This window comes from Dicentrarchus labrax, unplaced genomic scaffold (assembly GCF_905237075.1).
Source record: "Dicentrarchus labrax unplaced genomic scaffold, dlabrax2021, whole genome shotgun sequence".
Taxonomy (NCBI): domain Eukaryota; kingdom Metazoa; phylum Chordata; class Actinopteri; family Moronidae; genus Dicentrarchus; species Dicentrarchus labrax.
In genome coordinates this window covers 28,891,081-28,903,943 of record NW_026136714.1, presented here as the reverse complement: position 1 = coordinate 28,903,943, position 12,863 = coordinate 28,891,081, and the positions used below count along the sequence as shown (strand labels likewise).

The following is a 12,863-nucleotide window of genomic DNA, read 5'->3' as shown; positions in this document are numbered from 1 at the left end:
TGTGTGTAAAAGGGTGAATGTGGCATGTAGTGTAAAAGCTCTTTGAGTAGTCGGTAAACTAGAAAGGTGCTATACAAGTACAGTCCATTTACCATTTACCATACCACACCATAGCAAGTATCACCACAGACTGTCCAGGAGCTCACTGATGCCCTGATACAGGTCTGGAAGGGCACCCCCTAGGACATTATCCAACAACTCATCGGGAGCATGCCCAGACGTTGTCGGGAGGCTTGCGGGGGCCATATACACTACTGAGTTGCATTATGATTTGTGTGATGAAATTAACGCAAGTTGGATCAGCCTGTGATTTCAATTGTCACTTTTATTTTTGGTGTGTTTTGTATCCAGTGGGTTGATGATTTTGGTTTCCTTTGACCTTTGTTACATCATTTTGTTCTGAACAAATTATACAATGTACATCAGTATAGATTTTCAACTTGAATACTTCGTTCATCAAGATCCGATGTGTGATTTAAGTTTTCCCTTAATTTATTTTGCTGTAACTGATTGAACTAGTAATGGCTGGAATAACAAGATAGTGTTGCGTGGCTCTGTCCGATCCACTTTCCCATTTACATAGCCAGGGCTGTGTACAAACACCAGATTTATTTTTAGTGCACACACAGAGAAGAGAACTAGTGAACTGTGAGGAGATAATCTATGAATTTGGAAAAAAGTGTATTGCAGGGGAATCATCATGTAACTCCCTGGAACCGCAAGTTGTGATTTTTAGGGTTCCATTTTTGCACAAATGACAATGTATATAACTTAAAAATTTTTAAGGAGACAGGCTTGCTGTTTCTCTGTGGCCTGTTGCCCTTCTATGGAGTCCGCCATCTTGAACTGCCATGTTTCTACAATAGCCCAGAATGGATAAAACAAACACTAGTTGTAGATGGGGCCTTTTTTGCATTTTTCACAAGGCCACAAGGTCTTACACATATTACAGCCTGTTCTCACCACCAGGTTGTCAAGTACAGACACGAGCAGTGATCAGTTAGTTGCACTCTGAAACTTTAGCACTAGAGCCACTAAATTTACTACTAGAAATCTGTCCTAGGTTTCTGCCTTTTAACAGGCAGTTTTTCCTTGCCCTTGTTGCCAAGTGCTTGCTCATGGTGGTACTGTTGGGTCTCTGTAATTAATGTTTTAAAGAGTTCGGTCTAGACCTGCTCTATTTGAAAAGTGTCCTGAGATAACTTCTGTTATGAATTGGCGCTATACAAATAAAATTGAATTGAATTGAATTGAATTGAATTGAATTGAATTAAATCCTACACACTAGTCTTTTAAAACAATACTCATATGTCCAGTTAATCTCTAGCATAGCATGAAGACTGAGAGCAGAGGTAGGAATCCTGTCTCCAACAAGTTATAACTCTCAAGTTATAACTCTTCAAATTCGTAGAAAAAAGGATTATAAAAATGACAACTTGTGGTTTTACGTTACATGATGGAGCTTTTTCTAGATCAATCGTATCGAATGGCTTTAGAGATGTTGGTATTAATTTTTTGTAACCATTTCCTGCTGATTTTAGCTTTACATTTAGTGAACAGACATGAAAGTAGTGGTGGGCGGATCGATCCAAAATATTGATATATCGATCCAATGTTGGTACTGATATTGATCGATACCAGTGTAATGGGATCGATACTTTAGTTTCTGTCCTGTCCGCACTGCTGCGGAGGCGACCTGTCTGTCGGTCTCTGTATAAGTGCCGCTGCTTTTGAGTGCCGCTCCTGTCACAGGGCGGAGCACAGCCAGGCACTACAAAAGGCAACCAACAAAATCCCTGTGTGAATCCACTGGGAGTGATATACTGCACATGCAGCAAAGAAATATAAAGGTCTGTTATTGGAGCAGGTTCCAGCTGGACAGCACTGATGGGAATGTATGGTAATTTGGCACAATTTACATAGTAATAGGCCAACTGCCCCCGGGGGACAGTTTAGCCAAGTTATCACTTGATTGACAGCTGGATAGAAAACAAGTTGACAGTTGAGGAGCTTTTCTTTTAACTGTTGCAGTTTCTTGTGAGGTCTTGTCAGATCTGTCTTTGAAATCTGTAAATATTTGGAACAGTGCTTATATCAGAGGAAATTATGATATATGAAATATATGAATAATCTTTCAGCTAATTACAAATACATTTTGGATAATTAATGTCGTGCCATGACTTGGCAGATTTGCACTGCCTTTGAAGCTGTCTCTCCCTGAAGGAACAGGGAGAGACAGGAATGCCTGTGTCATTCAAGTGACTGGGCATGAATTTGACATTGACAACTGTCGTAGCCAATCTTATTTTGTTGAGTTATGGGATGAGCCACGGAAGTTTGAAGACTCTTAGGGCTCTATCTTGCACTCAGCGCAATTGACTTTGTACACTGGCGCTTGTATAATTCCTATTTTGCACTTGACGCACATTGGAATTTTCCCTCCACCGATGCACGTCCTTAAATTAGGGAATGAACTTGCGCTCCGGGGGGCGGTTCAGCGAAAAGAGGGGTCGTGTTCCAGCGCAAACGTTCCCTGGTGCTATTTTGCTGTTTCAGAAAACAATTCCGCCACAGACCAGGAAAAACCTAGTCTAAAGTCAGTGGCACTTATTCAGATGCTATTTTAAGGGCGCAGACTTGAGGAGATGCACCTGAGAGGCAGCAGCAACATCGCCACCCGGTCAAGACGGGCATTAATACTTTGCCGCATCCCGGACAGCTCCCGCTCCAGCATGTCAAACCCAGTTTGCTGCAGGAACGGGTGGTCCTCCGGCGTGTAGTGGGTCTGGATCCTCTGCACCTTGGTGTTTGCGCTGCTCCCTCCTCAGCTGGCCCTTGCGCACTGCTCGGCCGTGCGCACTGCTCCCGAGGCCAGGGTCTTCTTCCTGCAAAGCTGTGTTACATTGTTTTGATTTATTGTATGGCTGTGTTACATTTATTTCATGTCAATAATGTCACTTCTCGGTATTTCACGGCCATGACGAGAACGTCGGTCTCCTCGGCTGTGAACCGCTCCTGGCGTGCGCCTGGCCAATCCGCCGTTATAATAGCAATCCGCCATGGAACAAGCGCGCCTGCTTTTAAAGGGAATGTGAGATGACGCTCTGATTGGTTTATTGCACGTTACACCCAAACCACACCTATGACTAATTTAGCTACTTCAGACCAACCCATTTTAGATTTGCGCCAGGCGCAAGAGTCATTTATCCCGCCGGCATAATAGCAACAGCGCCCGAGATCCACCCACAAAGCTACTTGCGTTTTGCGTTTGATACTTGCGCTTCAGATCGGCAAGATAGGGCCCTTAGTCTTGTTTGGATGCCACTGAAAACTGACAATCTTTTGTGAAAGACACTTATAGCAAAGGTTACTGAGGAACACTAGTCACTAGTTTCAACATTTCAGAAAATATATCCAGTATCTTTGTTCCAGTCACAGACAGCGAACAGCAAATTTCACTCCAGTTCTTTGAAGGTTGTTTAAAGTCACTGAGGAATGTAGGAGCCAGCTCAATGATACACAAAAAGCATAAATTCAAATTCATTCAAGTCATTCCAGGCATGCATTCAGGATCACAGATTGATGATATATACATGCATTAGTATAAGAGGATCCAAGGTTGGAATTTCCCTTTTAAATCAATGATGGGCAAACAGATTTCAGTAGCTAAATCATGACGAATAACATCATCCAAAGACCAAACGCCAAGCAGTACTTTAACCACTCTGGTAATTCAGTCTACTACAATGTCAAATGTGAGCTGAATAAAAATTCTCTGGTGATACAGATAAAGGATTGGCACTTATTAATTTTACACTGCACCCATCAATATATACCGTAGACTTGCATCAAGGTGGCTGGAGGCAGTACTGACAGGCTAAGAGGTACAAGATTTTTCATGTGCCATCAATCTTTCACCTTTATTATTCAGTGTTTCAGAAAACTGAAAAAAAAAAATTTTTGGTAACATCTCTACAGCAAATCCGCTTAATGTTTCACCTGAAGTAGTCTTTGAATTTCACAAATGCCAAGAAGCCACCTTCAGGTAACACTAATAAGACTAATGATGTTAATCTGATATCAAAGGTGAGAGCATGAGCTCTAAATGGAACTTTTTTCTGTGTTTTGAAACTAGGGCTGTAGTCAACCAAAGGAAGTCTTGGTCGACTGAAATTCTACACAGTCAATTGGTCAAGTTGCTCCCCATGGCTGTGCACTGCTCCTAGTGTATATGGAGGGTCAAATGCAGGGGTAAGTTAGTCAGTTAAATGTATGTAGGAATACTGAGATTATGATGATAAAGGCGAGGATTGTGTATGTAGGATTTACTGACATCTAGCGAAGTAGTTGCAGATTGCAACTAACTCGTTTCACCCTCCCTTCCATCCGCAAGGGAGAAACTGCAGTCGCTGTGAAACGTGCTAACAATGCAACAGATGGTCCATTCTGGGCTATTGTAGAAACATGGCATCCTCCACAGCAGGCAACCTGCAGCATCTGTAGATAAAACCTGCTTGTTCTAAGGTAGCTAAACCACAACAATTCTTTTTTTCAGGTGATTATACACTAATGAATATATACCTATAAATATTATATTCCATTTCTGACAATAGATCCTCCTGAATTTTACACACTGAAACTTTAAGAAATCAGTAAAATTCACACACATCTTGCTATTAAAAATAAACTTTATCCTCTCAGCTCTTCTGTCCTCTGAGGTCGGGGCCATGTAGACATCCTTGCTGGTTATTTGACATTGTGTCCATTAGTTTGGAGCTGAGCAAATGTTTAGTAAATTACACCCAGTGAAAACGGAGCGGTTCTGACTTCCTTACTTATAATTCTTATCATCTATTAAACCATATTATTATTCAAAGAAGCACATTTGTTTACTAAAATATATTTGAATACTATTTTCATACACAATCAATGATATTTCTTACAATATAGCATACATCAACCTACATCAGGTCTGCATATGAACCTCCCATTCCCGAAAGCGTTTCTCCTTGTAGTCTTCTCCTATAAGTAACACCAGCAACTGGTGAGTTAGTTTCTGTTCAATGGGCTTGCCATCACTATATGAATGTGTGTGAAAGGGCAAATGAGACATGTAGTGTAAAAGCGCTTTGAGTGGTCAGAAGACTAGAAAGACGCTATACAAGCACAGGTCCATTTATCATTTACCATTTACAAGCCAAACACAGGCTGTAGGTAGGACCTTTTGTGTTTTTTGCAGGTTTGGCAGCCACAATATTTTCACCTACATGCTTGAGAGAGTCTGAACCAGGAAAGATAATGAAACAACATAAGAGCAACAACAACCAATGGCATGTCTAAAAGCTGATAGCAAGACTACAACCACCAACAACTACCTTGGTAAAAATAAGGAATAGGAAATTAAGTTTCCTGTACCTTTTTAAAACTCTTCCTCTTTCTTGTGAGTCCTACCTAAATTAGCATTGTCAACCCATTTGATACAGTGTTATTTGTTCACTGTTCAGAAACAGCAGTGATATACATTTTGGTCAAACTAGGGAAGTGAAATGAAGGAAAAATCTGGAGTGCTCTGAGAAAAGCTGGTGGACTTGTTTGAACTCTTTTATCAGCTCCATAGACAGGTGAGCACAGGCTCTGAGTGAAACAGCTCAAGGGCTTCAAATTAATTCTCGTTCTGTTTTTGTTTTGTCTCCCTGCAGGCTTTTGACATGTCCTCTGAAAGACATCATTACCCTTGGAGTGATTCTTCTATTTTAAGTAGGTTTAAAGAGTGACCAGAGAGAGTCCGCCTTATTTACAGTTGCATGTAGATTATTATTATTGAATACATTGCATTTTCACTGCAACGACTGAACCTGTGCTTTAAGGACAAGTACTCAAAACCAGGTCACCTCCCAACCGATTTCACCTCAGCTCTACGTTACATTGTGTTTTGCTTTTGGCCTTAGACATCAATGCATCAAGGGCTGCATTGTGTAACCTACATATTTATTATGTTACATAAATTTCCATATTATAAAGAGGTTTGATGTTTCTGATGTTTGAAGATTCATAAAGCTGGTACCTCCCAGAACAATTGTACAGATATGGATTGAGAGCAGCTTTTATTGAGCATGAGCAGTGCTTTGATTCAGCTTGAAATGCTTGCTATAAATTCTCTTGGGGCCTGTATTTACCTCCACAGCAGAGAAAATAATTTTAGCAGGATTAAATTAGAGACATGCTTTTATTCCAAGTAATCCCTGTTTTTGTCATATAAAGAATGTCTCCCCGTATTAAAGCTGCAGTAGGTAACTTTATCAAAATATTTTTTGTCATATTTGCTGAAATTTTTACTATTCTTGCAAATGCCATTAGGAGCACTAAGTCACTTTTACAGATGCTCTGTCTCATGTACTACTGTCAGGATATAGTAAAAGTTTCAGCAAGTGTGACAAAAAGTTATTTTGACAAAAATCACTTCCTCCATGTTTACCAGTTGTCTATAACTTGTGTCAAGGTCCAGTCCTTACTGCAGCGACCTGGGTTTGAGTCTGGTCTGAGGCCCCTTGCTGCATGTCATACCCTCTCTCTCCCCTTCCTTTCCCCTCTCGTTTGTCTTGTCAAATAAAGCAGAATGCCAAAAAAACAAACAAACGTATACCGTATTTTCCGGACTATAAGTCACACTTTTTTTCATAGTTTGGCTGGTGCTGCGACTTATATATGAAATTGAACATGTTTTTGAATAATTCCGACATGAAACGAGGAGTAGACTAAACATTACCGGCCACAGCTGCGAGAAGGCGCTCTAGGCTTGTGACAACCAGAGCTGTTACAACTATGTTCAGGAGCAACACGGAGGACAAAGAATTTAATGGATGGTGAACTTGCTACCGGTAACTTGCCTGTTGGACTCGGTGGCGTGTTATGTTAATTTCTGTGTGCTATTGTGTTTAACTTGCATTTCCTGATTGACTGTCTGTTCTTGGTCTTGAATGCTGCAAAATAAATTTCAAATTTTCTGAACGGTAATAAAAGCCACCATCTGTGAATTACAGTAATTATTGCTCTTTCAGTGATAAAAACTGTATTTTGACTGTTTACTAATACTTACATACACTAATAAAAAACATTTATTCAACATTTTTGTTGTGAAAACTCCCATAATTTTACAATATATCTGTCAATTAACAAGCACTTTCAATTGACTCAGATTTTACATAATTTTAGAAACGTATTAACAGTATTAAACTTAAAATTAACTGTTTAATATATTAAATAAACAATAAATATCGCAAAAAAATTACAGATTTGCAACTGTATTTTCAGTCCAATGTCTTTTTATGTTGGAAAAAAGGGAAATTTACTTTAAATAAGCAGTAATTTTATTTATTTACAGTTACAGATTTTTACATTAGAAATGTACATTCACAGGCTATAGGCTACGGGTATTTAAAAAAAGCTACATTTATTTATTTTTATTGTAAAATAAATGAGAAACAGTTTACAGTGTAGTGCAATAAACTTCATGAACAAACTGCACTTATCTTCTGCGCAGAAGGCATGTTATACACTGTGTCTATGTTCTTTTAACTGTTGTAATGTGATGATGAGATATGCCATATTGATGTATGTTATATCTGATCTGGTGAGACCAAAGGTGATTTTGACAATGACTATGAATATCTATTCTATTCTAAACACTCACTTGTGAAAGCATTGTTAGATTTATAGAACACAGGTGTTACAAATGCGCTTCTTAGAACCTGCTTAAGTAAGGTTTTTAATGCTCAGTATCTTTTATGAATCAAACGTAAGCTCTCTGTCAGAAATGATCTTAAAACTAATTTTAAGTATAAATCTCATCTCAGCTTTCTTGACATAATCCAGACAGGACATCAGTTCCATTGCCTCTTTCACTGGCAGCTACAGTATGGTGGGATATCTAGGTCAAGAAGATCTAGTGTGTGCCTCTTGAGACAAGCAGGAGGAGACTCAATACTTGCTAATGGCAATCCTGCCTTATTCTCTTGGTAAACATCAGTCAAAGGGGGAGATTGATGGAGAGTGCCGGCACACTGCAAGAAATAGCCATGTCAGATAGCTCATTGTGAAATATTACAGTAAAATAAAGTTGGACAGGCAATTAACTAAATGTTTATCAAAAGATTATGAATCTGTAACAAACCTAACCATGTCATGTAAATCATGTCAGTAAGTTTGGGAATAATAATTTCTTCAGATGGATAATCAGTTGTAGAGCTTTTTGCACCCAAAAAAAACCTAATCATTTGGTACCCAACCTGTGGCTGCCCTGCTGCATTGTTGAATTCCGTTTTATGGTGCATAATTGAACGTTTCCGATTATTTTAAACATATACTATGCTAACCCAAGTATACAACAATGGCTATGTTGCTGGCAGCATAGAATACATGCATAGATACAGCAGAGAATTCTTACTGTTACTCAATCACATATATCCGGACTGTCCCAACATCACCGGTAAACTTTTGGGGGCAGCCTTTGTCACCTTATCAGGGATGAGTGGTGTCAGGCAACTGTGGTGAGAGAGCACGTGTGTAGCCCTGGCACTGAGCTGCTGTGTGTCTCTCTTCCACCTTTCCATCTGCCCAGGGAGTTTTTTCTAATGTTCCTCATCTTCTCATTAACCCAAAGGCAAATTGTAATAACACACCAGAGATTATTTTTAACTCCCACAGTCAGCCCAAGTTTAACTTTGGGGATTTTAATAACTGTGTGTTGACTGCCCTACCAGGAAAAATAAGACCTTAGACATCACTTGGGTACCAAAACCAGAGCCAGCTACTGAAATAGTTGCTATGTGGTGTGGACGCAACAGGCAAAACAGGCATCACTACACATGTGCCATTGCTAGTTAACATTACAGCAACTCTCTTTCTACATTGCTCTGGCAGAAGGTAGCCTACCACTATCTAGTAGCTACCTTGAAATGCTGAGCTACCGTTTCAAAAGTATCATTTTAGCACCAGTATCGGAAAAAACCCAAACTTCACTCTACTTACCCCGAACTTCCACCAGGCACAGCTTTATAACATTCGAGGGTGTTTTCACAAGGGGAGCATCTATAAAAAGGAAACTAAACGGTGTGTTTCTCTGCTTAAAATCTGGTGGAATTTGAGGGTTAGACATCTGTTATGAACTGTCAAAGATGCCTATACTGCATCCCCGCTCCCACCTCTAGGGCCACCTGACCACAATACACTGCATGAAAAGTGGGATTTTTGTCCCCGTAAACACCCGGAAATGACAATTTAAAGCCTGTGAACGTCGCGTTTGTCTGTGCCACATATTGTCGGAAATGAACCATGACGTATGTGGAGAGCTCGCAGCGGAGTGCTAATGGATCTAATTAGCATTTGAATAGCAGCGAAACCACACCTGGCCAGGCCTGGCTTGAATTTCCTTACACAGTATTGGATGAAACCACTACTTTTAAACAAGAAAAATCACGCGTGATTGGTTGGCAGATCTGTCACTATTGGTCACCCTGGGTCATTATAAATGTAACCCCCAATAATAAAATAATAATTATATATATATATATATATATATATATTCATATGATATGCTATTATGTTGTATATTCATGTCATTGTTATCCTATGGACTACACTATTATTACCATCAAGGACATGAATGAATTTATTGAGGAAAGGAACATTTGCCAGGAACATGTTTATTCAAAGAAAGAGCTTTGTTAGCACAAACACACAACTATGTACAAAGTGAGATCTGCCCACACAACAAATGGAAGCTCACAAGAAGCCCAAAATCCTACAGCACCGTGAAGTGGCTGTTTGCCGCCTCGGAGCTGTAGTTAACTGGCGGCATTCTGTCTGAATTTGGCCCGTTTTACAGACTTCTGTGGTGCGTTGCCCTGTACTTCGGAGTCGCCTCTAATCTCGACTGAAGCGTGGCACAGAGCTCGGTGAGCTGCTGGCTGCGAAAGGACGGAGGTCGCACAATCCATCCAGACACCCCGCCAACGATGCCATCATCAGACATCAGGTCTATGGTGACGGACTTCCAAAGTTCCCCCTCTTCCTCATCTAGCACACTCTGTCCAGCTTCCAGCAGCTGTAAACGCAATCAATAAAGACAATCAGTAATGCGCGATGCACTGCTTATGGACACAACACATCTTTTAATGCACCTGAAAAATAGTCACCAAAAAAAGTCTCTTTCTTCTCAATCGACTCTGAGCTGAACTCTTCACAGCTTCCGCCTGCGGTGCAAGGTCTGGTTGTTTGTACCTGAAGTTCCTGCGTACTGTCTCGTAATAGGTCTTACAGGCAGCTGGAAAACAATTAAATGAGAGTGGTATGAATAAAAAAAACATAAGTCACAGTAAAATTAAACAAGGAAGGAGAAAACAGTAAAAGTTACTTACACACAATGTCGTCATTATCAGCATCGTGTAAATCTGGACTTGCAGACATAGCTCCGAGCAAATAGGAGGTCACGGCCTTGTTATGAGGCGAGCTTAGTCTGTGGAAACAAAATGTACAGTTAAGATCGGTATCTATTAACGTATCTATTTCCTTATACAGCAGAATGAAAGCATATTCTTTAAATCTTACCCTTGCTCCGGTTCGTAGCGCCTACAATTTGTCTCTGAGTTGTGACGACGGCGTACTGCTTCCTGTAAATTACAAGACAAAAAAATACACTTTTATAAAGCAACTTACACTGGTTCTGCTCACTTGTTCTTTTACAAGGCTACTAGGCTACTTTTAGCTTGGGCTACTTAAAAAAAACCTTTGCTTTTAGGCTACTTTAACTTAGCTAGCAGTCACCGAACATATTCTTACCGCAATCTTGGGATTGTGCATTCGTCTTCTCTTCTTAGAGTCTCCTGCACAGTTTTTCAACTCCAAAGCAGCCAACCTATCCTCCATGGACAGCAACCTGGAGTTAACCGAACTGCTGAGTTGAGTGAACTGCTCATTCACATCGGCAGCAAACAGAGTAAGCTGACGAGACAGCCCACTGATAGCATTCAGCAGTTTCTTCTAATTGTTGAAATAAATTGTTTTGTAGTAGTAACTCACGGGAGGCTTCTTACCGAACAAGTTTTTTTTTGTTCCTGACGAACACAGTGTATATCACAATCACATCATCTCTCACAGGCTGCGTTTCATTAGTTGTTCAACATGCCCTCGTTCACTTGCCCTCGGCACTTGCCCTCGGGGGAATCCCTGCCGCCATCATAAGTGTTGTTCCAATTGTCTGGAAAACTAAAGTGAACTTGGTGAGATGGACCCTCGGAGGGCTGAGGGAGCGAGTGAACAACGATGGTCACTCCGAGGTGGATATCACCCACAATGCATTGCAGTTTACGTCACTGCCACTATAACGCAGAGTAAGGGCAAGTGCGTTTCATTTAAATCCCCGCTCCCTCCCCCGCCCACTTTCCCTCCGCGCTCCAAGTGGCCTCCGTGCGACGTATGCTGTTACGTCATACCAAGGGCTGAGGGTAAGTGAACAAGGGGAAGTGGAACTACTAATGAAACGCAGCCACAGTAAACAGGACTAAATTCTTCTTCTTTCCATCTATTGCATTCCCAACAGGTAACAACTAACTCATCGCCCCGTAGTGGACCTGAGGACAATATATTTCTCTCAATTCTTCACAGTTACTACATTTGTGTATCTTTTTTACATAACATTTGCCATTGCTAATGACATACACAGTAATTAATCTAGCATACTTTCATTAAATAAATCAATTCAAGCTAAAATTTAAGAGTCTATAATTAGGCTATACTGAGCCTGATCTATTTATACCAGAGATTTTCTTACCTTTTAGAAAAATGTCACCTGGGGTAAAACTCCCCATGCTACCCTGATTTGCATTTATATAGCTCACAGCATTTTCATTTACATGTTAAAGCTTCCCCTAGAATGAGGGGGAGGGGGGGTCATGGGGGGACAACTGCCAAGCAAGGCCCACATCAATTTCCGACAATTCACGGCAGTTTTTCGTGTTGCCTGCAAATTGCCGTATGCAGTCGTAAACCTGAAGTTCCACGACAATCTACAGTGCCGCTTACTGACGAAAATACAACTTTTCTTGCAGTGATAGGGTCTTTCTCTGCACTGTCTATCAGAGGCTACTAACAACAGCATAATGGCTTTTTGGTGAGAAAACCAGAATCACGATACTGGAGAACCAGGTGTCTGAGCTCACCTCTAAGGTGGATGACCTTGAAGACAAGAGCCGTCGTTCAAATCTCAGAATGGTGAATCTCCCGGAGAAAGCTGAAAGGGGCAATGCAACTTCTTTTCTGGAAAAGTGGCTACCCGACGTGCTGGGACCCGAGACCTTTCCTGCCACACTGATTATCGAAAGAGCTCATAGACTACCAGGTGCGCCACAATCCTCTGCTCCGCGAGTCATGATAATGAAGTTTTTAAACTTCCGAGACAAGATCCGAGTCATGCAGGTGGCCAGAAAGAAGGGCAAGATGACATCTCCACTGAGCTGCACAAGAAAGGAAAGCGATTCCATGATGTGTAACAACGACTACGGGACCTGAAGATTGACTACGGTATCATATACCCTGCTAAACTCAGGCTGCTCCACAAAGGGAAACCTCACGTGTTTGCTGATCCTGCAGGTGTGGAGTCGTTTAAAAAAGAACTGGAAAGCTACCAGGCTGGATTACACTGGGATGACCTCTGTCAGTGACTGGACTTTTCAACGGCAGCAGACGACTTGAACATTCAACTTGAACTTTGTTTCTCACCTACTAAGAAAAGGTACTGTCTGTCTCATGCACGCTGTAATGATGCTTTCCTAGGCTGCATCTGATTGTCACTATACGATGACGTGGTT

The 12,863-nt window shown here is 40.9% G+C and overlaps 1 protein-coding gene across 3 annotated transcripts in view; it reads left to right on the top strand.

The window, feature by feature from the left end:
• Positions 1-12,863, top strand: part of LOC127375926 (coiled-coil domain-containing protein 183-like) — a 74,457-nt gene that overhangs the window by 39,951 nt on the left and 21,643 nt on the right. The window contains exons 15-16 of one of the 3 annotated variants that reach the window (XM_051422352.1): positions 4,136-4,251; positions 5,700-7,125. The exons of 1 other annotated variant lie outside the window; for it this stretch is intronic. In XM_051422352.1, the coding sequence (XP_051278312.1) occupies positions 4,136-4,226 (91 nt within the window). In that variant the 3' untranslated portion in view covers positions 4,227-4,251; positions 5,700-7,125. Of the gene's footprint in view, positions 1-4,135; positions 4,252-5,699; positions 7,126-12,863 lie in introns of those variants that run through there. One more of the 3 variants, XM_051422354.1, reaches the window with a different exon arrangement.